At 45.8% G+C, this 25,472-nt stretch overlaps 1 protein-coding gene and 1 non-coding gene across 2 annotated transcripts in view; one reads left to right on the forward strand and one right to left on the reverse strand.

Annotated features, from left to right (window-relative positions):
- The window catches only part of LOC142578352 (fatty-acid amide hydrolase 2-like), a 35,247-nt gene extending 14,827 nt beyond the window's left edge, over nt 1-20,420 (reverse strand). The window contains exons 1-3 of the mRNA XM_075687748.1: nt 20,232-20,420; nt 7,759-7,978; nt 1,827-2,036 (exon numbers count right to left, since the gene is read on the reverse strand). Of these exons, the coding sequence (XP_075543863.1) occupies nt 1,827-2,036; nt 7,759-7,978; nt 20,232-20,420 (619 nt within the window). The remainder of the gene's footprint in view (nt 1-1,826; nt 2,037-7,758; nt 7,979-20,231) is intronic.
- A 4,163-nt stretch (nt 20,421-24,583) lies between these two features.
- On the forward strand, nt 24,584-24,667 carry TRNAL-CAG (transfer RNA leucine (anticodon CAG)). The gene has a single exon. It is a non-coding gene; the product is annotated as a tRNA-Leu (tRNA).
- The last annotated feature ends 805 nt before the right edge of the window (nt 24,668-25,472 follow it).

Below are 25,472 nucleotides of genomic sequence, written 5' to 3' on the forward strand. Positions count from 1 at the left end.
GTATCAGAAGCGCATTTAATATTTCACTCTGTTGCCATAAACGTAACAATGGGAAGAGAATCTGAGCGCGTTGGTGACGACAAGGTCCGTTCATGGAAAAGGGTGTCGTGGATAAAATTACATTAAATGCTTCTGTGTACTGCAAGTCAAGCACAAAAAAACACAGACGAATGGGTGAGGACATGTACTAACGTCAACAAATGATTTACTTCGAACAGGGCGCGAGTATACATAAACACACAAGTGACACTGAAGCAGCTTAAATGTCATGCGTGGACTAATCAACATTTAAAAGATACTTTATTTTTGAGAGATATGGAAAGGACACTCACACATTGAGATTCTGAGGTTTTTAGATATCGTCTTAATTCTTGGTCGATCGCACCTGTTACTGCTATGTACCTCGATTGATTGATTGATTGATTGATTGATTGATTGATTGATTGATTGATTGATTAGTCACCCAATTGCTACTCTACAAGTCGGCGCACTCGAAACTCGCAAAACGAACCGTTGTTAGGTTGTGCTTTGGTAATGCCGTAAGGAAATGCTGATGCCAGTGCATTAATGACAGTTAACCTGACCGCCTCTTCTTTGCAGGTTACCCCATGCACATCCATGTGCCTGAAGGCGAACGCATGCTAAAGCAAATGTTTTCGCATTAGCATGCTAATGCTGTGAGCACTTCTAGTGTCCGACAACAAATTGCCATTGTGCCATACCTAGAGAAAAATTTCACACCTCTTGATGAAGGTACAAAAACGCGCAAGCATGAATGTAGTCTTACCGCCCCTTGTAAATTACCTATAGACTGTCCAATATCAGCCACCCACGTGGTAGTAATATGCAAGGGTGCAAGAAGTGGCACAAAACTAGATATGTTACCTGTAAAGAGAGAGTAGTGTACCACATCCATCTCTCTTGCGGCAATTACTACGCAGGGCAGACCGGTCGCTGCCTAAACGAGGGCCTCAGAGAATATAGCAACAAGAAACGGTCGAGATGGTTGGCTAGCATTGTACTGCATGCAGCGCGCTTCGCTGTCGTCTGGCATTTCAAGGTTGCACCGTTCTGACAAGAAATAAAGGCTCTAAATAGGCTCATATTTGAATCTGCGAAACTTAATTCTCTTGCTTCTCAGTGTGTCAACATCCCTTCCATATCTGTGACCCCCCCCCCCCCGCAAAAAAAACACGATTTACTTGTTTTAAATGCTAATTAGTCCACGCTTGGATGGCACTTGAGTGTCACGTGTATGAATATATACTCTCGTGTATACTCTCGTATGTTTCAAAGAAATAATTTGTTGAAGTTAGCGCACGTATTGTACCCTTAGCCTGTCCTTGTGTTTTCTTTTTTATTTTTTGCACTTCACTTCCATTATGCCGAACAAACAAGGATGAATTTTGACTCATTTTGTGTAGAAACCATTTCCTTTTTCAGCATGTGCTGTTCACGCTGCGCTGCAGCAATCTTTACGAACCTTCATGTCTGCCATAACGATCAGGTTATGGCAGACAATCGCTGACGGATGAATTAACGGGAACGTCATTAACATGCATCGAATGATCTGGTGAACGGAAACACGTGCCATCACCATTGCCGGATAACGTCACCGCTGGCGGTTAACTTGACACATCAATGTTCTCGCGCTGAGGGCGTGACGCAACCCTTAATATTCGTATTATCATTTCATATAAGGAGAAGGCATGACCGTTTCTAAGTATTCCTGCACTCATGAACTGCGTCGTGGCGGCCAAAAACTCGTCATCGAGTCCTCTTTGTTTTCCTGCGACGGATGAACGGAGGCTAAACGAAGCACGCACCGCTGCTTCCACCGGGGCTTCGGCGCGTGTCGTGTGGGTTCCGCGTGCAGCCGTCCACCAGGTTCTGCGAGTCACCCCACATGCACAGTTCGGGCACGTTGGTCAGCGCCAGCGGGAAGGCTCCGGCTGCCCGGAGCAACGCCACGCTCGGGGCGTCCTCCTCGGCCCGGCGTCCGCGCCAGAAAAGGGAGCCCGCGTCCTGTCGCAAACCTGCAAGGCGAAGACATTTCTACGTGTCAAATAACGCTGTCACACAATTACCTAACAGGAAGCAGTTGTGCGCAAAAAAATATAAAAAGGTTGGAGTTTCATCCGGACTGCGAAGCACTATCAGCGATAGCCAGAATTAATGTTGCGCTTGCACTGTACGCAGATGCGCAAGAACTTCTGGTAGCCTGCACAAGCTTTAACACGCTGCGTGGGGCATGTAAAGACATCGCACGGGCGCTGCGTTGCATTGTCCGTAAAGAGTGGCGTCATTGGAATTAACATCACTTTGAGAATGTGAGCACTAAGAAAGTTTTTCCACTTTTTGATAGGATCAGGAAATGTAAAGTAAAAAGCTAGCGCTGTCAACGAAATTTTTAATGCCATTTTCTTTCCGCGTAACAACTGTAAACAATGCTGAGAAATAATCAGCATGTCCATTTTAGCAATTTATTTTTATTTACTGACCGGTGACGTTCTTTAGTGATATGGCATAGCAATTGGTTTCATTTTAATTACTTCAAGGTTGCTTCGAAAACAGCCTTCAAGAACGCGCTCTGTTATTTAAAAGCTTTATGTGAGCGGCTGAAATCGGCGGTATGACGCGCAGGCTCTGTGACCGCGATGACGCAATGGTTGACTTTGTAAGAGCCACAGATATGCGCTCACAGAATGCGTGTTGTTGTCGTTGTTTTTGTTTTCAATTCTGTACGAAACCGATTTGAATCTTTCTTAAAGGGAAGCTGAAGGGTTTCCCATAAAAATGAGTGAAGTGTTGTACCTAATGGTTTTCAACCCTCCGAATTCGAATATTGCATGGAAATTGAGCGAAAGAAAGCACAAACAGATTTTATTTCGACGAAAAGTGCAGCAGCAGATTCAGGGCAGCTCGGCCGTGCCGTTTGCGCCTGTGATTGGTCGGGCGCCTCGTGACGCCAAAAATGGTGTTCGTCCGGACCGACCGCTGCCGCTACACGTGAAGCACGGTGCAAGGTGGTTTGGCCCGGTTTTGCTGAGACGCTAATGGTAAATTTCGAGAGCTTGTGTTTCTCCGAGGAGTTCGACGTTGCTCCCTACATGTACGAGCCGGTTGCGAGGAGCCGGCTTCTCGAAGCAGCAAAAGATGCTGTTAGCAAGCAGTGGCTTCGACGGGAACGAAAGCGAAGTGTTAGTATCTCCTCGTGTTAGAAATGTTCTTTCGTGAGTATGTTTTTTGCAAAGCTGCATTCAGCGATTGGGTGAGTTCGTATCCGGGCAAACAACTGTACTGTTATGTTCCTACATGCCTCCTCGTGGAACGTGAGCAGGGATGCGATCGTCGGCATTCGTGTGCTGCCCCAAAGCGGTCGGCAATCTACACAGACGATTTACATGCGGGAAAAGTTTTCTGGCTCTTGCAGCACCTGTAGTTTGCAGCTTCAGCACCTGTAGCACCGGTTTCTCTCCGTGCGCGAGAGAAGAGAGAGCGCAGCATCCTGGCGTGCGCTGGCTTTCAAACACATGCAAATTTTACACTTGCACTGTGTTATGGTATCTGGATGTAGGCTGCTTCACAACACACGTACGAATAGAAAATTAACGGCGGTTTGCGACCAAACCTGCGTCAAGGGTGGGAGATAAACATGCACCTTCCGTTCAGCGTGCTAACACGAAGGAGCTAGCAGTCAATCAAAATCCAGGTTTGGATGAGTTCGTGTATTCATAAGGTCTTCCAAGACTAGTTACCATCCGTCCGCCCACTCCCGTCCTGTCTTTATGTGTTCGTTGTCCCGACCTTTTCGCACTGCGTTTAGAAAGCCTGCTAGGAGCAAGTCGTACTCTCACTCATTCACGCATTATTGATAAACTCTGGTAGTAATCGTCGTCACGAAAGTGGTTAGAGCACAGCACTGTTGTTCTTGAGCGCTTGAAATTATTTCGATTCACAGCAGCCTCCCACTTTGCTGAAAGCTTCTTGTCTTGCGGGAAGTAATGGAACATCGGAACATCGTCGCGGCCGCTGATGTTCGTGCAACCGTAGGCTGCACAGAACGCCGGCATGATCGGCCCACCATTTCAACTGATGCTGCGCACGTCAACTACCACTCTACATACACACAAACGAAGGAATGCAGGGTCGGGTGAAGCAGATTATGACAGCACGCACGCAGAAACAAGCACGCTCAGGCGCGGGCGCGGAGACTGCGAGGGAACGGAACACCAGTGCTGACGTCGCTGCGCCACGGTTTCCGGTCTCCGCTAGCATCGTCAGCGTCAGCAGCAGCGCGCGACGGTCGATGGGGGGGGGGGGGGGGGGGGGGAGGCGGAGCAACAGCGAAATTTCAACCGACGATTACGTCGCTCCTACTGAAAAATCCCGCCCAAAATTTTACTTCCGTGGTATGTAAGGTTCCCGCATCCGTATATGAGCGCCTTATTGAATTCGACAGACTCTTGAGTTTCCCTTTAACGCTTTGTGTTCTGCACTTTCACTAAGTTTGCACTATTACCCGCCGTGGTGGGTAATGGCGCCGCTTTTCCCGATGGGGCAGGATGAAACCCTGGCCGCGGCGGCAGCATTTCGATGGGGGCGATGTGAAAAAAAAAATGCTTCCATAAATCTTACTTAAGGTTAGATTTTCTTGAAACAATATAATATACGCTAGTGTGGCGTGAATCATTTACATAAACATACATCTCGCGTTTGTCCAGGCTACGTGTGAATTTGATCAAATCATTGTTAATACGTTTGATTGGTGGACGTTCTAAAATTTTAGAAGATTTACATCGCAGCATGTGCATAATGCGATAGATCATTTCTACAAAGGCGTATAACACGGGAGTGGCTGGCCTGGTTGAGGCGAGCCGGAACAAGCTGCTTTTCAAACGTATGAGTTTTGGACAAATCAGTAATGCGAAGAGCCTTCACTTAGCCCAAGGGACGGAAGCGTATTATTTGACCTGCAGACAAAAGTCACGCAAGTATCATCATATGAACATGCGACCTTGTGCATCAGAAGTGCCGAAAATTCAAGAAGGAGGTGCTTGGCCAGCGAAGCTGTGCAGCACACGACAAAGAGCTGACACAGAATTTTGAACACAGGTACAACTTCATTATTTTTATCGGGGGTCATCGGGACCAAAGGTACACACCCACATTTATATTTAAGTGTCGGCGTTCATTCGTGCTGCACATTCGTTAGGTACATTCGTAGCCCCAGTCGGTGCAGTATCACCGCACCGACTAGTGCACTGGACCAGTGCCGTCAGAGCCTTCGCAGAGGGAGGGGCAGTATGGGAACGCTGGCGTGATGACCGGCATTGCAGTGAGCTCTGGAAGACAACCACGACGACGAGCGGGGAAGAAGTGGCACGAGTCATCACTGCTGCTGATGTGTTTTGCTCACACAGAGTTGTCGACGGACACGAAAAATACACAGAACTCTAACCATGGACAGCTTCGCTGGAAAAATTATGATGGATAATATGAACCAAGTAAGTGCCTTTGTGTGCTAGCTGCTAGCAAAATCATGGGGCTTGTGTTCTTTCGAATAGTGCAGCATTTGGAACACAACAATATCCGGGTAAACGCTGAATTTCAGCCATCATTGTCCGTTATGTAAAAGCAGAATAGTAAAGTAAGATGCCGCAACAAACTGCTGGTAAATCCACTGTTTATTCCTCACTCACACGGAGCCTAGACAAACGTGAGACGTGTGTATAAATGATTTACGCCATACTAGCGTGTTTTGAGGGAGAACGCGGGTAAGGCGAGACATTGAAATCCATGACGACGAGCAAAACGAGAAGGTAAAAGCGGACCGCCAACGTTTCGACAAGTTGACTTAGTTTTTTTCAAGGCAAGATATGCTTCCTTCCGCACAGTTTAAGGGTTGGCTTCTTCTATAGGGGAGAGAGGGGTTAAGCCGAGTGGGTGAGGCAACGATCAAAGGTGGGCTAGCGGCGAGGGGGTAGAATTGAAAAGAAAGGAGTGCTATGGAGACGGCCGGTGACATGGCCATTTTAGCCGGCCGTGTGCTTTTTCATTGAAGGGGCCTGGACGACGAGGCGGGGAGGGGGGGGGGGAGAGATTATCTTCTTCACTGGAGATCAGTGAGCTATCGTCTCAATGAAAGAGATTATAAAAACGGCGGGAAGTGGCACTCGTGGAAAAAGAAAGGTTACTAAAATGCAATAAATATACAAATAAAATAATAAAGAAAGGAAGGAAAGAAAAAGGAAATGCAGCAAAAAGAAACACTGAGCAACCGAATGAAAGATAACTTAGTGCTGTTGTCTATAGTTTGAAATTTAGCATAACGAATAGATTCTAAAGCTCCCTTTGAAAACGGTATGTTTCGGAAATGACTAACTTGAAGTAATAGTCTTTCAGAAGCTTTAGCGACAATCTCAGCTACTTCTCAGCAAAATATTGCAAATATTTAGCTACTTTTCCGTATCAATTAAGCGACACACTTCTAAAGAATATTGCAACACTGCCAATAAATCAGCCAAGAACATAACGTCTGGTTTCGGCGACATTGGCTGCTTATGTCTCCAATCTTGCATACGGCAGGCACGTTTCAGGCGCTTGCTACAGCGTATACGTATGTGTTGGATTCAGACTCTACAGCTTGATTTCAACTCACATACTTTGCTTAATTTCTGCGAGTGTTCTTCAAATAACCGCACAAGTGCTCGTTTCGAAGCTCCACTGGTCTTCTCCAGTCACCATGAGCTGTGCCAAACATGTCATCAATTTTGTGCACATGCCACGACTTGTAGCCTTACTTTGGTGTTCGGCATGAATGTGTCTCAAAAATATTCTATATTTATGCACTTTGCAATAAATGTCTAAACTTTCCAGATAAAACACTGACAACTGACATCTCTGTTTCTGTGCAAAGAGTACAGGTTTATGTGTCGTTCTCGCATGTCTTGGCAAACTAGGTAGGCAAGAACAGTGTATGAAACAAAATGCGTAAACACGTCCTTAGTGTGTTTCACATGCGAAATCCCGCTCTTTACACGCAGTTTCTGGTCGTGATAAAGAACCGGCTAGACAAAATTTTCAGCTAAGGTAAGACTACAGTGATGACACGCTGAAATAAGTGATTTCAAGTGAACTAATTGGCGCTAGACAGGTACAATGCTACATTGCACGCCCTCTTTCGAAGTGAAATACAGCTGAGAAGATGAACAATACTGACCAGCATCAGTATTGTTCTATTCGACAATGAGCATTTTCTTGCTTATTTATTTTCTTGCAGTGAAACGTTTGAACGCCCGTCTCCAAATGCCCGATGGATGTGCCTTGCAATGATCGTGTGTATCGTTAGGAGTTGTCCACTGGATGCGATTTAGCATGGAAGCTTGGGGTTGTTGGTGATACATTGGAAAAAAGACACAGCGCAAGAAAGACAGGGACACGAGAGTGGGCTGTATGTGGGTCGCCCTCTCGTGTCCCTGTTTTTTTTTTTCGCTGTGTCCTTTGTCCACTGGATGGCCTGGGAACATACACGAAGTGGAAAGGGGAACCAGTGGGCTTTCGAAGGTGTTAGCATGGGCGATAGCATAGCCTTTCAACGTAGCGATGCCACCGAGGTTTCATTTGTTTTTTCGAGCACGTCTGGCCTCGAATGAAGAAAAGATTGGTGATAACTCACCCCCCCCCCCCCATCTTTTGACAAGGTCTCTATATGATTGAATGTTGCCGGCATAGCGTACCAGGCAAACCACAAATAACCTTTGACGGCAATGCTGTTCTTGACAGTGAACGGCAGCCCCAACAACGGCTTTTCTTTGCTCATTTGGCTGACGCTCATTTTTCCCGATGTCACCAGTCGGTCGACCTCCTTGGCGTCTTCGAGCGCTTCCTCAAACCGCTCCTCGACCACAGCGTTGATGACGGGCTGCACGTCGCGGATGCGCTTGATGTATGACGAGACGACGTTGGCGCTTTTGACCTGCGAGAATTAGGAAACGGCGTGTGAGGTAATAGCTCCCACAGCTTGTTCGTTGGTTTGCTTTCATTTTTCAGTCGGACGACAATACCAAAAATAAATTTGTCTAGTCCACGAAGCTGCATCGAAGGCACGAATGCGGGATAGTGCATCAAATGACATCCCTAATTCTCTATACATATCACTCAGACAACAGAAGTGGTTGGATTAAAATTCACAGTGAATTCGGGAGTGGAGGAGAGTAGAAGTGCAGAAGCAATGACAGGCAAAGTATACAGTGTAATCAAGATATATGCTTATATCTAGATATTTCATAGGTGTACATACCTATATGTTCGTACAATAATTACAGAAAACCAAGACTAAAGATTTATTTCACTAAAAGGATGAAAAATAAATGAAAATTCACAAGGTCTCTTATGTTATCCCTAAGACGACTTGAAGGGGAAAGCCCAAGTGCCGATGAATTAAAGGCGTACACACGACGCACACATCTCCCTTAATTCGCTTAGTGCACTTCGCTTAGCCATCCCTCTTAATTCCAATGATCGAGGGCTCAACTGCCACCCAAGGTCATGGGTTCGAGTGCCTTAATCAGCTCTATTTAGAGGGAAATCTAGCGCCAACGTTCCCGCTAGTAATTATTGCATGAAACTGACTCACACACGCGTCCCGCACGGACTTTGCGGGGGCACCGCCAGATGTCGCAACACGTACATTGGGAATAAAGCCCCTCAAACTTCGTAAAGTAGCGACACTCTCCTCCTCCGCCTTCACTCCTCCTCGTTTCTCCTCTCTTTCACGCTCCATCCTCGACCGTGGCGCTATCTACACTGCTCGAGCGTAGCAACGGCGCCAACATACGCTCCTCGCCACTCCGTGGACGCTTCTCAAGCAAAAATGGCGCTAATGCACGGCGCGAGGGCCCACATGATGCTATTAGGCCAATAGCGACTCGGCGTCGGTCTCGGCCAGAGCGCGCAAGGAGGAGGCGGCATTCTTCAGAGCGTGGCGCTACTTTACGAAGTTTAAGGAGCTTTTTTGGGAATAGGGTGCCTCGATGTCAGCGCCACCTTTCAAGGCGGCGACACCCGGGTAACCAGGCCCTTGCCACACCTCCGCCGTATTGTGTTGGAGCTGTTGTAGCGGTCATACACGTGTGTGCGTTATTCAGTGCGGCGTTGCCTGGCGTTTGTCATTTCAACGAAGTTGCGCGCCTATCCACTACGTTGACTTTTCGGGCTCGGGACGTGAGAGGAAAGGTACTTGACAATTTATCGCCAAAAACACCCTGCTATGCCCTTTGCTGGGTACATTTGTGCACCAGCACAACAGCAACAACAACAACAACAACAACAGAAAAGTCACTCATGTCTTATGCTATCCCGTGACCCGGAATGCAGCAAAAGGTCGACACGAACTTCGTTCATCCAAGCCATGATGCTTAAATTTGTGCCTTCGTCTGAAACGGTCTCCAGGAAATTTTCTGATGCGCTAGGCCTTTGCCGTCTAAATCATTCAATCTAGGTGATCAGATGCCTGCTCAAACTCAATGTGTTGGGAAAATGTTCTTGTGGGATTTTGTCTTGTTGGGGTTCAGCCTTTATACTTGCAGTCATTGTATCAGCCAGAGGCAACGAAGGGTATGGAATATGTAAATAAAGCTGCCGCAGGTGTAAGTTTGAACTGATTTGTTTTGATGTTTATCAGAAGCCTTTAACTTGAGCTTTGCTTTGTCAATGCTCTCAAGTTTGAATGTAAGGCCTCCTGTGCTTGCAGGCAGTGAGAACGTGCTGGTGAGCTGCCTTTAACTACATGTCGGTTTGCGGGCTGTCTTGCTTTGGTATTACTCAAGTGTCAGCTGTATCAATGACCATTTCAAAGTTTTTCCGGAATTTTTAAACATCACATCAGGCCGATCGTATACTTCTTGTCCTTGAACTGGATTATTCGAAAAGGCGGAAGATACTCGCACAAAAAATCAAAACATGCTTTGAAATAATTAACGAAGTTTCACTAATGTACTTTTTAATAAATTACTTTAGGGCACATATTGCAATTTACGAATCGCAGCCGTTGAGAATGTAAGCCGTATCCACTTGAAATGAATATCAAGGATGAGACCACTTTCGCCATGTTCCACGAAGTGGGAGACAAAATACATAGGCGTTTAAGTCACTATTGTACTTCAATGCAAAAAACAGTGTTGTCAAAAAAAGTAAGTGGAACAACAGTGCATTTTTACGTCGAGTTTGATGGCGTACGTCTCCGAATTGGTGTCAGTCAGGAAATTCATTAAATGTGGATAGGCCTTGCAAGCTCACCGGCTTAAATTCGTAAATTGCAATATGTGCCATAATGTAATTAATCATAAAGTTAATTACTGAATTGAGTTAATTCGTTCAACATGTGTTTCTATTTCTCATGCAAGTAATGTCCGCCTATCAAAGTAATCCATTTGATTTACAAAATTTATGTTATCTGCAACAGGCGATCTTTAAAAAGTCCACAAAACCCTGAAATGATCACACCGTATATTCTGGCAAAAAAACATTCGCTTTCTTTTAGTGAGATCTGTCACTACGCCTCTCTTTCCGAACTGCTGCGCTCATCATGGGTCGTTGCATAACAGAACGTAAGGCAAATGTGTTTTTCAGCAAAATACGTAGGCACTATACTTAAAAGCCAATAATTGCCATGTTACACAACAGGCAGGAAATTTTCACAAGTTGAATGCATGCGCTTATACATACTTTAAGCTAGACGGCTGCAATAACGCTGTTCATGTATCAGTGTTGAAAGATCGCACATTTTGCCCACCATTTGTTTTTCACTTATTAAAATGAATAAAAACCACGATCTACTAGGCGTAGTGAAGGAGCGTAGGTTAGGGCGTGTTGGCATTCCATAACTGAGGTTTCTTAGAGCACGAGAAGGGACGAAAGACAGTGGCGAGACGAGGACACATCTCGTCCTCGTCTCGCCACTGTCTTTCGTCCCTTCTCGTGCGCTAAAAAACCTCAGTAGTGAAGGACTTCGACATAATTTCGACCACCTGGGTTATAAACGTCCACTTAATGAAAGTACACTAGCGTCCTTGCGTTTGGCCCCAATCGAAGTTCTGCAGCCACGGCCGCGAGCGAAACTGCGACTTTGAGCTTACTTTTGAAACTCGCATAGTATGTCTATGCTAATGTAAAACTGTTTCTGGACACGTGCTCTTTACCATTCTTACCATTCACACACACTATTGTTATCTCGATGAATACAGTACGTTCAGTTATTGGGAACGCTGCTCTATTTAGCCCCCTTCTTCTGACCCATGTTTCCACGGCATCACGCAGCTAAAGTTATATGTCAAAGTTGCGTCAGTCAAGGACAACTTTTAAAACTTTTATTACGCCCATATGCATCAACTTTGATTTTTAAACTTTTTTTTTTGCGTAAGCGAAAGCGCGGTAAGAATGAGTAGCTACGTGTTGGGCTCGATATGCACTCTAGCAGTGTGTTACTGTAGGCGTTCCACATCCCTATATAAGGTGAGATTTAAACATTGCGATGCTCGCAAACTAACATACAGATATAATTATTCATACTCACGCTGTTCGTCATTGCGCGTCTTCGCGTGTTCCGACACAATATGGTGGCGCAACCGCACGTGTCACCGCCCTGTACGGATCAGCTTGGCATCGAGGCACCCTAATTGGGAAGCGAAAGTGAGGAGTGCTGTTGCATACACACCTTATACATGATGCGTGTCGGCGTTGTCAACACGATGCGTCACTACATTGGTTCAATGCGAATTGCATTAACGTCGACATTCATTGCGAGATAGATTCTGTCAGAATCTTTGTGTCGCTTTCACTTCCTTCGAAATACGAATGCAAATTAACGATCCTAAAATACTGCATATTTAAGATTTTAGTCTGCATTGGCATAGAAGCAGTCCTGCACCTATTTCACCTAGTGGTACCTTCAGGACTACGTAAGTAATGAGCAAGATCAAAATGTTCATACTAATTAGCCGTGAACATACTCATGCGCCGTGTGAACTCGCACAAAACCATAATGCTACGAGGGAGAATCAGAAAGCCAAATTACGGCCGTAAATGCGAAGTCAAAATATCCCTCCCCAGCGGTGGAACTTTCTTGGACCGGCTCGGCCTTATCAGCCGGCAGCTCGGCGGAACGGCGCTTCTGTCAGTTGTCGAAGATGGCGGCTAACATCCACGACAATGCGAAACGACATGTGGCCACAGAACCGCCGACAAGATCAGGTCATTTCATTGGGAGAATCTCGACCACCCACTATACAATCTGCACCTCGCTTCTAATGATTTCCGCGTTTTCGGTCCGCTGGAGAAGTTCCTGGCAGGAAAGCGGTTCACGTGCAACGATGAAGTCCATGACAGCAGTCTGACGTTGGTTCCACAGTCAGCCGGACGTATTCTATCACCAGGGCATCTCAAATTTAGTGCTGCGACGGGACAAATGTCTGAACCGGTGTGGAGACTATGTGGAAAAATAGTGTAAGGCACGTTACATTTGTAATTAGCTGTATGTACCCTATTTTGGCTAAAAACGAAGAAAGCGTTAAGAGTTTCTGATTCATCCTCGTAATGCGAGGACTTTAGGTTTCGATGTGTCTTATGTGATTTCTGTTGTGAACTGCTGTATAGCGTGAACATGTCACCTGTGTGTCAGTTGTTTTTGTTATAGGTACTTTAATTTTGTTCGGTGCCCACTGGTTAGTTCATTTTCAGTATATATTTGTTCTATGTGAAAAAAGAAGTAGCCGGCGCTACCTAAAGGCGCCAACATCTTTTAAATATGATGTAATGAAAGGAAGAGGATAACTGAAGAAACTTAGGTTAAGACGCCTGCAGGTGATTAAAGCTAGGTTGCAACGACGTTCGCTGATCGCACACCTTCCTGCATAAAGATAGTTGTGTTCATAATCTGATTATCGACAAAGGTTCAATTGCAGACTGCACTTTCTTCAATATTGCAAAGGGTTTCGATAAGGTATGCCACAAACTACTCATTTTTAAGCTTAGTAAACGAAATCCTGATCCTAATCTGTTTGCATGGCTACGGGCACTTTCTTAATCGATCACACTTCGTTGCATTTAATAACCACTTCTTCCATTTAGCCCCGTTGAATCTGGCATTACTCAAGGATCAGTCCTGGACCCTCTTCTCTTTTCAATATATTAACGGTTTACATAATGAGATCCATTCTAACATGTAACTTGTTACCGACAATTTAGTTATTTTTAGTGAAATTCCAGACACTCCTGGTACACTGTAAACGGAAATAACTCGAAGGTGGGAGTATGATGCTTGTCCTCTAGCGGTCTCCCGGTTGGGAGTTTATTATTCTCCGTATGATCGGAGTAGAACTTTTACTCCGTGCGAGCGGAATTGTCGCGTGGTACCATAGGAGTATATTTTTCTGTCTTTTTTTTTACTGCGTACTGGACGGAGTTTTTTCGAGGTGAAACGGGAGTACAAAAGAAGTACAGCATCAGTTTGCGTGAAGGTCTTTTAAAGGCAGAGGCTACTGGTCCAATTTTGAACTATTCATGCAAACCGCGTGAAAATCAACGATACAAGTCAACGAAAGCACATAAATCATGACCTACATAAACATTTGAGAAACGCCAATGCGGAATTTTGAAGGACATTCCAACGCACACACGACCCACAAGAAGCAACGCTGTCAGTATATATAGCCACAATACTGTGTGCCTCGAAACCACCTAGGGAACAACTGTGCTGTTTTCAGAAGTACGACTCACATGCTTGCCCATACGAGACCTGCCTTTCTCAAATTAACATAAGACCTTAGTTAACACAAAACTGTTAATGCAGAATAGTGAGAAAAAATGTTAATGGCGTAATTTTTCAAAATTAGCGTGCCATTTTGTGAGTACTGAAGCAACTTCGTACACAGCCAGCCTTTGTGGCCAGAAATAGTGCGTTAGTTGCATTAAGCAAGAAATATGTAAGTGCGTGTGGTTCATGGCAAAATTAAATTTGTGCAAAATAGAGGTAGCGTATCAAGAATTTATTAATGTGAGCATGACCCGCAGCAGCCGACGTGACATCGAAAAGGGCGTAGTCATACATTATTTAGACCGCACTGCTTGCTTAGCCTCCAAGCAATGTCCCTTCCTTGTGAAACGGAGCTACATCGCTGATCTGTCGAACGATTCCTCGCTCTCGGAGCCGGCAGGCATGCTTCTTGGTCAGTGTCTGGCATAGATCATAATGTTAATGCAATATCGGAAGCAACGACGTGATCAAAACAGATGTGCGCGATAACATTTCTATTCACATCGCTCAGTAAGAAGCCTTATTCACATTACGCATACCTATGCCCTACACCCTTTTTCTTGGGCCAGGATATCTGTTTGCACTCCAGTCTTTCTCACTGATAACACAGCACCGCAACGAATTTGGAATATCCCATTCATGTGCGACTCGCACGGATACCGTCGCTCGAACAGTGGCTGCTGTTGTCATTGCTATGGGGTCCTTTAAATCATTACACCGGACGTTGTCGGCATGTTCTCACGGACATAAAGTCGCATTTTACGTATTGAAGAACACAAGCCACGGTCACGCAACCCAAAAACACAGTCAGAAACCTGAGCCGACATCACGAGTCAATCAGCAGCTTGGAGGTATACCTAAGCCTTTTTCCGCACTTGGAAACGTTGCTCTTGCATTCATCGTCGTCAGCAAAATGATCACAGCTAACGTACTTGAATCGCAGATACACTGAACTTCAGGTACGCCTATAACACTTTCTGCGAGGAAACACGGGAAACAAATTGAAGAAAAGCTGTCACGGGACTCCACTTCACAGGTGTAAACAGACCAACAGCCATGAGCGCTGCCGACTCCGCCGAACGCCGCTGGTCGCTGGCGCGGCGCAGAGCCTCATGTGAAGCGCCACATGACCAACCTGTTTCGGCGGGGGGGGGGGGGGGGGGTAGAGATTTTTACAACTCCTTTAGCGGAGTTTTCACAGGAGAACAAGATATGGTAGCGGAGTAAAATCGCGTCATGTCGCCTTAATCGTCCCGTAGCTATAGCTATCGGAGTCAAACGAGGGAATGCCTCTGTATTTCTCCTGCAAATCTGAGTAAATATTCAATGATGGAGAGGTTTTAGGGCACATCACCTGTTAAAAACACCCAGGTGGGTTTATTTTCGTTTACAATGTAGTAACATCCTCACAAATGACATTAACGCTGCTATAACTGGTGCGACTTGTGGTTAACGCAACTAAACCCATCTAAGTGCAAAACCACGCATGTAATTCACTGTGAATTTCCTCTTCCAACCTATTGACTTTACAATGCTACCTTCAAGACATTACATATTACTTGCGTTCATTTGACCTCTATACTTTCCTTGTCTTTACACATCGACAGCGTTAACATTATAGATAAAGGTGATCGCATGCTAGGTTACACCCATCGAAACTTCTCTTACGCTCCGTCATCATTAAAGTTAATGTTATACAACATGTTAATTAGGAGTAAAATGGAGCACGCTTCATCAATTTGGGACCCGTATGCTGAAACACTAACCCTGTCTCTCAAACGTGTTCAAAATAATGCCTCGGGCTTCACATTAATAACTGTACGGAAAACGTAACTCCCATGAAAAACCATCCGGCAGCTTCCACCACCTTCTGCTCGTCGCAAATGCTTTCGCCTAGCTCTGTTTCATAAAGACATGCTTTAACATATAATATCTTCGCGATGATCTTACTTCACCCTAACCTACACCTCACCTGGCATTGATCATCATCACAGGGTTGAAATTTCGAAGTGTCGCACTAGAGCTTGTCATGAGCATTTTGTTCTCTGGACCTGTCAAGAATGGAACCATCGTCCTGGGGCAATGGTTGCTATTGAAGACTACGCACATTTCCGCACGGGCACAATCGAAACCATCACTTCGGGCTTCACATGACAAAAGCTGCGTCACTTGCTGCCTCCCTTTGTTCTTTATTGTTTTGTAACTTTTTTTTTCGTTTTTACCCCACTCCCATCTGTTATACTTTTGCGGTCTTCCAGGGTATAATGAATAAAATTAAAAAAAAACACAAGCACAGCGATGATTTAGGCACCAATGGAACGTGCACACTTTTTATTGCCACGGCGATCGCCTACTGCGCAGCCATCGCCAAACCGAAGCCAAACTACATCAGATCTGAAACTACGGAGTGAAAACGCCTGCATGCGTACAGCTAATATCATTGCACCAACACACGAGGCTATTGGCGCGTGATAATCAATTCGCGATGAAAAATAATGGCCAAAATATAGTATATGACAAATCAACTCTGCGTATGGTCATCTGTATATGAAAGGTTGTTATTACCTTTAAATTTACACATGCATAGTAACCAACGAAATAGCAGAGCAACAAAATACAAAGCTAGCAGCTTCTTTTGAAAATTTTCAGCGTGATCAATTGTTCTCTCTGCTCTGGGATTGTATGTGTACCTGCCGAGTGTTGTATTCTCAATAGAAACTTTTTATCAACTGTAAAGGCGTTTATTAGTCACCGGAGTTCGGGAGCGGCCATTAGAACACGGCACGGACTCCCAGCACGAGCGGCGTTCCTCGAGCAAAAGCGCTGAAATTGACCTACTAGAAGGGGCCTGAGGATGGCCCACTATGTCGTTCCTCTCCGTTGCTACAGTTACCGCCGGGAACGAATAGGGAGCCGTCCGGAGACCTAACAGCTACTTACAATGAGTGGATAATAGCACGGCTTGAGGCGCTCGCCGTTGACAATGTCTCGTCCACGACGGCGCATGTCCGAAGAAGGTTCAACGGGTTCGATCACGTAGTTGACGGGAGATGAGCGTTCGTCGACACGGTAGGGCCCTTCATACTTGGGTAGTAGTTTTGAAGATAGACCACGTGCAGCGGAAGGAACGGAGAGCCACACAAGCGCTCCAGGTAGGAAAGTGGGCGCAGAGGTTGTGTCACCGCTAGTGCTCTTCTGGCACCTTTGGTCATTGGAGGTAAATGCCCGAGCGAAATCGCGGCACTCTTCAGCATTTCTTGCCGTGGCCGAAATGAGCGCACATTCAGACGTATCCGGCCGGTATGGTAGAATTGTGTCGATGGTGTGTGATGGGCGCAGTCCGTACAGTAAAAAAAAAGAGCTTGAAAAGTTGGTGGTGCTCTGCGTAGCGGTGTTGTACGCGTAGGTCACGAAGGGTAGAATGACGTCCCAATGTGTGTGGTCGGAGGGGACGTACATCGCAAGCATGTCGCCGAGTGTACGTTTGAAGCGTTCCGTAAGGCTGTTGGTTTTAGGATAGTATGCCGTAGTTCTATCATAGAGAAAGAAGAGGGGACACTGGGCGAAAACTGGCAACCGGAAACACGTCGCGCCTAGTGGTAATGCCATCCGTAATAGCTGACGCGAGGATCAGGAAAAAAAGGAATGTGAAATGAACTTACAGACAACGTTTTATCTTTTTTATTCTTTCCCGCTACAGCTAAAAAGTTTTGCGTATAAATGAGCTGGTACTTCGCCACTTATCTTTCTTCGGTTACGTAGCAACAAGCTGGCGGCACACCAGAGGCGCCATATGATGCGTCAGACGCGGCCACCGAAGCGAGCGAGGCCGGCTGCGCATTCAAGTTCGCCTGTTCGGCGACCAGTCTCTTTTGGATGTGGCCTGTTTGTTGGGCTCCCGACGTTTTCTTGTGTTTCTTCTGCATTTCGACATGGCACAACCCCATTATTGGGCTACGGGAAGGTGAGAAATTTTGCTTCACAGTCTGCGACGTATTTCAGGCAAATTTAGGCTTGCGTCACAAAACCGAGACTAGTGACGCAGTTAGCGATACACAGCTCGGCCGTTCTGGCTCAGTCAATTTGAGTTAATGACTCGTATTGGGAAATGTTTTCGACGCTTTCTATGAGCCCCAACATTATTGTAACTTATTTCGGTAGTTTTTGGGCACGCTTGCAGCGCTCGGCTATCTGACGCAGTTAGCGAAATGCAGCTCGACCGTGGTGACGGCTTCGCGTGTACTGAATCTTACTGGGACAAGTTCGTGACGCTTTCCCTGACCCCCAACATTACTGTATTTCACAACTTTCTGGGATACTTCTGAGGTACGCGCGCTGCGCCAGGCGTTGTGCCGCAGTTATCGAAAAGCAGCTCGGCTGTATGCCGCAGTTTCGCGTGTGCTGAATCTTACTGGGACATGTTCGTGGCGCGTTCTCTGATCGCCAAAATTGCTGTAAATAATTTCGCAACTTTTTTTGCATACTTTTGAGCCATGCTCGCCGCGCCTGGGGCTGTGAAGCAGTTAGCAAAAAAGCAAGCCGGTCGTGGTGAGAGTTTGGCGTGTACTCAATTTTAGATGGACTGACACTTTTTATGGCCCTGCAACAACATACACCTACTTTCGGTACTCGCGCTTGTCAAAAATGCGACGAACGATTGCCAAGAGTGAAAACACGGGAGTGTGTTGCTTGCGCCGGCAGGACGCGTGAAAAGATAACGCAGAGGCACTCAAAAACCAAGAACTTGACAAATCTGTCTTCTGAGCGACTGAAAACACGCTTTGCACCCACGAATTTCTCTTTTGAGTGTGAGAGAAGGCATTCTGCGAGCGTGTGACATGGTCCTGCTGAGAGCCTGTGTTGTGGCCACTTCTGCGTACTTGGCGTGCCATCGCGTCGACTGAGGCCAACTTGTTTTGGAAACGCGCAGTCACCCGCGTATTTGGGCTCTTGAAGTGCAGGAAGTAATGTCCGGGAAGGGAGGGATGCTTGAAAATCAGATGTTTTCTTCATATTTTATGGCATTGTATGGGAGAAGTCTATTTGCTACGAAGTGTATGTAAAAGGGCATTTATCTGTAATGCCGTGAATTCACCACTTACGCACGTTTCGCCCCTACACGCAATATTCCTGTTAGGTCCATAACCAAAATGATACATGCTTGCAATTTACCTTTTTTTCAGCTGATGGCATCCGATGGAGCTTCGTACAGCAACGACTGCTGCTTACCTGGTGCCACAACTTTGGATGAATGCACAAAAAGCCCGGAAGGAGCATTTATATAAATCAATATAAACATTTCACCATTTCAGAAGACGTCTTGCGGTTACTTTATGAAATTTCACGTGACACAGATTCGGTGGAGGCTTGTAAAGGTCGTTCGCAATCATTTTTACTAAATAATAAAACGATTCCGCGTGAAGGTTGCGCGTGGTTTAGCATTAGAAGCAAAAAAAGAATGCCGCGCCGATAAGCGGAGCCCGCATGGCGTGTACCAGCTGTCGTTCAAAACGCGCACGCCCAAAACCGAAACCGGAAGGTGTTAATCCCATCCGCTTGTTGCGCTACAGTCGATTCGGCCGCTGGGCTCTATGGGAGTGTCCACTCTTGTTGAATCTCATTCTCTATGCAGACTTACCCAAATGGCCGGGTAATAATAATAATAATATTTGGGGTTTTACGTGCCAAAACCACTTTTTGATTATGAGGCACGCCGTAGTGGAGGACTCCGGAAATTTTGACCACCTGGGGTTCTTTAACGTGCACCTAAATCTAAGCACACGGGTGTTTTCGCATTTCGCCCCCATCGAAATGCGGCCGCCGTGGCCGGGATTCGATCCCGCGACCTCGTGCTCAGCAGCCCAACACCATAGCCACTGAGCAACCACGGCGGGTAAATGGCCGGGTAGGGTAGGGCAAGATAAGGTTGCAAAATGGCTGGCAAGAGGCGGGGTGAAGATTTATGGCGCTGACAATCGGGTCAAGAGCGAATTAACTTCTGAACATAGCTGTACATCCCTCGCCAGTTGTACCACTGTAGAAGACGCTGGTACGTTTTGAAAACTCCCGAGTGTGTACACTGTGGATCGGCGTGGAAAGCTGCGCATATCTCGGAACGCTGACTGCGAGGTTCTACTAAAAACCAGCGGCGCCCGTCGGTGTTAAAATTGCGTCGATAAATAAGGTTTCGCGAATGGCGAAATGGTGTGCTTGACGACGCAACGACCTTTACGTATGCGTCGTTGTTAGCTTTTAGTGCGTTTATGAGCGCCTACTATAAAGACACAAGTAGCTGTCTGAGCTACTTGTGTGTGCCGCTAAGGCACCAATTGTTGAATCCGGAAAGTGTCGCCCTTTTGCAGTGATCGCGTTAGATTTGCATAGACGCGTTTCGCGAGACGTTGAAAGGTTACTTCACCTTGCCATTTCTGATGTCGACCGCAAGAGATGTAGCAGAACGCAGCAGAAGCTTGTCGGTGGCAGCTGGCAATGGCAGAGGCTTTTTCCAGAAGAACCATAGTGCAAACACCAGCCTGGCCACAGTACACCACAAGTACACGCCCAACTCCAACAGCAGCTCGCGACAGGTTTCAAGGATGGAAGCCATCGCGCGAGAAACGCTGTATCAGACGACAGCAGAGTACACAAGTAACCGCATATCGCTGCACATACTCCTTGAAGAGGCTTCGCGCTATCTTGCTTCAGACAGGTGTGGGCAGTGTATACCTGTTTAAGCCTGTGCTCGCGATAGCACAGTCAGAAATAGAGGTCAAAAACAAGTATACAGCAGTTGCCGGACTACACTCTCCAAGAAACGTACACCATTTCGGGTCGTTTCTTGCCAAACAACAATAATCGTCATCCCTCTTTCTTGCGTTTCCTCTCAGATGACGATTATTGTTGTATGGCAAATGTACACTCTCCAAAGGGTGCACATTCGCTTAAGAGTGTACACTCTAAAAAACATTTACACCCTTTGGGGTGTATACCTGCCACACAACAATAATGGTCATCTGCCTTGCTTGCGTTTCCTTTCTTGAAAACGCCGCGACTGCTACTTTCCTGTCTGCAATGCTATGTGATGTTCATAACGCACATTCCGTTCGTTACTGGGAAATACCGGGCTCGCAGTGTTAAAGAAAGGAAATGCGCACAAGACAGATGACGTTTATTGTTGTGCGGCAAGATACGACTCAAAGGATGTAAACTTTTCTTAGAGTGTAGCAACACAAACGACGCTCTTAAACACTGCGGCATCCTCAGGGGTTTAGTTTGGTCTACGTCTCAGTAACCTTTATCAGCTTTGTGCGCATTTTGTTTGCCTAAAGCTGCGCCCTCACCAAGTTCAAGTCAGGCGCACCGTGTGCACCTAAGTCCGCGACCTTAAATAAATAAGGAAAATAAAGCCACGAGATCGATGACGAATAATGTGCGACAAACAGGGCTTATTAAGTATCATTTTTTAGTGGTTTCGTATCTGCAACGCATTATATCTATGCACTCCTGTCGGGCATGGGCTAAGAAGTTCGTGGGACACAGGATTTGCCGAAAAGCTGAATTTGGGCGAACACCAGAAGCCCCGAATTGAGAGCTGCAATCTGGCAGTAGTTTGCGTGGCTTGTACACACCGATCTATTAGAATCAGCGTGAGCTTTAACGCAGCAGAAGTTCATAGCTTTTATATAAACCGTGCCCCATGAACTTTTGACGACGAGTGCACGCCTTCACCGAAGATCTTGGAATAGGGGGCTGCATGGGTCCGCTGGCAGAAGTGCGTTGCTTCTACAGAAAGTTAGGCTAGTTGGAATCATAACGATATTAAGACGATTTCGGCGCTCATTAAGTGGGAAAGCGGAAGACAAAAGTATAGAAAGCAGCTCCACAGGAGGAACACTAAAGGACAGAAGGAACGTTCCCTAGCGTTATTTCTTGCCCGTTGCTTTCTATGCTTTTTATCTTAAATGCTCTTTTCTACTGAGCGGTGGAAATCTTTTGCACTACACTGTTTCCTTTCTGGGAAATATATCTGCAACGCTGACTGCTCGCGACGGTCGCACAAAAGCACTCGCACGTCGAGCCCACTACATCGAACCCATCGGAGATCTTCAGGAACTTTCGCACAGTCGTGTTTTACTATCATATGAAGTGTTTTACTATCACAAATTCAACAAAGTCATTTCACTATCTACGGAATTTTTTACTACACGCGGACACGATAGTCGGGAAAGTAGCGCTTAACAGGTTCGCTGTAAAAGTCCGAAATGGGATTGCTTACTGAAACCTATGTAACGACAGCATGTTATAGCATTGCTGCTTACATTTTCGCTATAGCATACTACACAAGCACCTCACATCGGTACCATTGCGCAGAGGAAAGAAGTCATTACTCGACTGTACATGTATCGTGTCTACAGAGGGCGTCTTTTTCGCGCTACGCATTACGCAATTGGAGCTAAATTTAGCCTTGCGCGCGGCGTTCGGATAGGCGTAGCTCGGCAGTACGTTTGTCCATGAGCTCACTATGCCGTAGTAGGCATAATATTTGAACCTCGAACCAGTGCTCATCAGGAGCTGTAAGGCCTACAAATGTGCAATATGCTGCAAAAATTTCGCGCTTGCTTTAGGAATTTTTCGGTAATTAAGAATAGCTGGCGAATATTTGGCCAGTTATCCATATGCATGATCAGTGCAAAAGAGGCACACATAACACAACCCGCTAATTCTATTAGGCCAAACTTCTCAACGCTCCTGTACTGAGTCCAGAGAGAAGTCCAGATGGGTAACCTTGGAGGAGGCAACTTTGCTAAAGCCTGATACAACTCAAGTTTGCTGTGTAGCCCCGACCATATGCCCTCATAACCGCCAGCCACTGTTACTCCGCGAGACTGCAAATAGGTCGTACTTCAAACTTTCCCTGTGAGCTAAATAAGGCAGTAACGACAAAAATAAAATTATAAGCGCGTAGTTTTGTACGTTTTCATTCGTCGACTATAGTGGAACGGTGAAAGCCTATTTGTTTATTGAACAGAAATAAAACGCTTGCTTCGCAGTAACTATTTATTGTCAAGTTTCACTTCAGTTGGCAGCGAAGTTTCATGGGCAAAACGGGGTCAGCAGTTGAATGAACTGTACCGCGGAGTTTTGAAGAGTGAGGTGCTCGGACTCCATACACTTTGTCCATGTCTCTCGCACACCTCATCGCTTCCGCCGATTAAAAGACTCTTCAAATACAGCAGACGCTCGGGAGCTATCATTTACGACACCGTTTTGAAAAGGCCGCATGACGACGATTTTTTTTTTTTGCATCTGTGATTGGCAGGCGGAGTAACAATCCCGCGTGGTCAGTGTGCCTTCTTTGCCAGCTGCTGTTTCTTTAAGTTGTGTCCTACTATAGCTAGGAAGAGGGAAGTGGGGCATCTGTGGACACAAACAGCTACGTCAGCGTCGGTGATGACGTCAAAACCTGAAGGGTTGACACCGAAAACAGCGACTGAGGAGGCCATCCAGGTGTCCCTTGCAGGCTCATAATTACTGCGGGGCACGAGCCCAGCAGTTTCCACAATTGATGAAACTGATAATGCATTGAATTATTTCGTGCATTCCTTTTCGACAATATGAAAACACAGAATTTTTTTAGCATGCTCGGTGTAAGATATCGGCTGTTGTGACAGCGAACAGGTTTCTACAGTGCACGCAGTCAACAATCAATTAGTCCATAGAACAGTGTTTTGCGTCATGGAACACCAATATATGTATATTTTTGGAGCTGCTATTTTCTTTTAAGTATACTTTGTGTATAAATTTCCGTCGTAGATATTGCGTTAGATGGGAATAACATGTTTGGAGTTCTTTCTTGATGTCGCTTCTGTCAAGACGAACTTCTTATTAGGCGAACAGATTTTCATGGTTCCTTCGAGTTGCTCTTAGCGCTGCCGGCGGATTGGGTGTTGTACACAATTCGATTTACTGCATGGTGTGGGCTCTCTGAGATGACGCTTACTTTCAGAATCTTAGAAATTATATTATGGGGTTTTACGTGCCAAAACAACTGCCTGATTATGAGGTACGCCGTAGTGGAGAACTCCTGAAATTTTGACCGCGTGGAGTTCTTTAACGTGCTCCTAAATCTAGGTACACGGGTGCTTTCGCATCTCGCCCCCTTCGAAATTCGGCCGCCGTGGTCGGGATTCGATCACGCGACCTCGTGCTCAGCAGCCCAGCACCATAGCCATTGAGGAAGCACGGCGGGTCCTTAAGAATCTGAATATTCGGGGAGAAATATACGAATATATCGTTTGTTTGTCATCCTTTGCTTAAAAGTTTACTTCTTAAACACAAGAGTTTAGAGTAATCTTGTGTGCGGTATCCATTTTTCGAGGCGCAACTACAGGGTTTTTACCCGAAGACGAAGACGATAACGTGAATTTGAGATCCCATTTTCTAGTAGTGGGCAAGTGCCCAGCCTTTGCGGTCCGGGTCATCAAAATTTTTTGTCAACCTATTTGCGACTTGGTATGGCGTTTTCATAAATATTTTGCCAGCACCCATCTGTGAATGGATGCTGGCAACCAAATATAAACATCTGTAAACGAAACCGTAGTTTTTTCTTTTACAAATAAAGAGCAATTGCTTTCTGGACATGAACGAGTCGAGCTCGTCAACAGTACAGAAATGATTTAAAAGTGTTTTCAGTAAAAAAAACTTGCTTTCTACACGGTAGGTGCGTTTCTCTTGCACAAGTGGGAATTTTTGTGAGCGGGTGCACGTCCTGTCAGGATGGCCGAGCGGTCCAAGGCGCTGCGTTCAGGTCGCAGTCCGGTCTTCCGGGCGTGGGTTCGAATCCCACTTCTGACACATTGCGTTTTTTGCGTTGTGTGGTTTAGTTTATTATAGTTCTGTGGGCTTGTACCGTATAGCTCGTATTTAATAATTTACTAGGGGGCTTTCTGTGTAAATATAATGATCTAATAATATTTTTTTCAAATTAATTACTTTCATTGCATGTTTATAATTCTGCTACCGTAGACATTTGTAACGACTTGTTAAGCAATGGTGAAAAATCATTTTTCTAGCTTAAGTAGTTCTTGAAATAATAGGGACAACTGACATTTTGAGAGAATTGAGTCGAAAGCAGAAGCAAAGCTTTACTGCTCAGTTGTACTTTAGTAGATATCTACTGAGGCACATATTTAGCAGCCACCAGGCACATAGACATATCCATAACAAATTTTCCTTTTCTGTGCTTCCCGCTTGGCATCCGGGCCTCATATGTCATCATCCGTGCCACCCGGGCAGCAAAGTAGAGTCGACGCCGGTCAATTTCTCTCAACCATCGCACTGCGTAGCAGGGCTGGTTAAAGATCAAATGACTCGGGCAATGCTTCCATCGTGAATAGTTAGGACAGCGTCCATGGTGCACGCAGCGAAACGAGCGATAACATTGAATGACGCCAGAACGAACAGCGCAGGTCGTAGACTTCACAAGCAAGTCTATAGCTACGCGCTCCATGCGCTTCCGGCTGCTTCTCGAGCTTGGCTAATGCCTGAACTTACTTCCTAATTGGCTTTCAGTGTTGTCAGAGAACAATTTAGGATCCCATTAAAGATGGTGAAAAAAAAACTTCTTTTTTTGCCCGTTTCCGGTGCAACAGGAGCATAT

The sequence above is a fragment of the Dermacentor variabilis genome, chromosome 4, assembly GCF_050947875.1.
Source record: "Dermacentor variabilis isolate Ectoservices chromosome 4, ASM5094787v1, whole genome shotgun sequence".
NCBI classification, from domain to species: Eukaryota; Metazoa; Arthropoda; class Arachnida; order Ixodida; family Ixodidae; genus Dermacentor; species Dermacentor variabilis.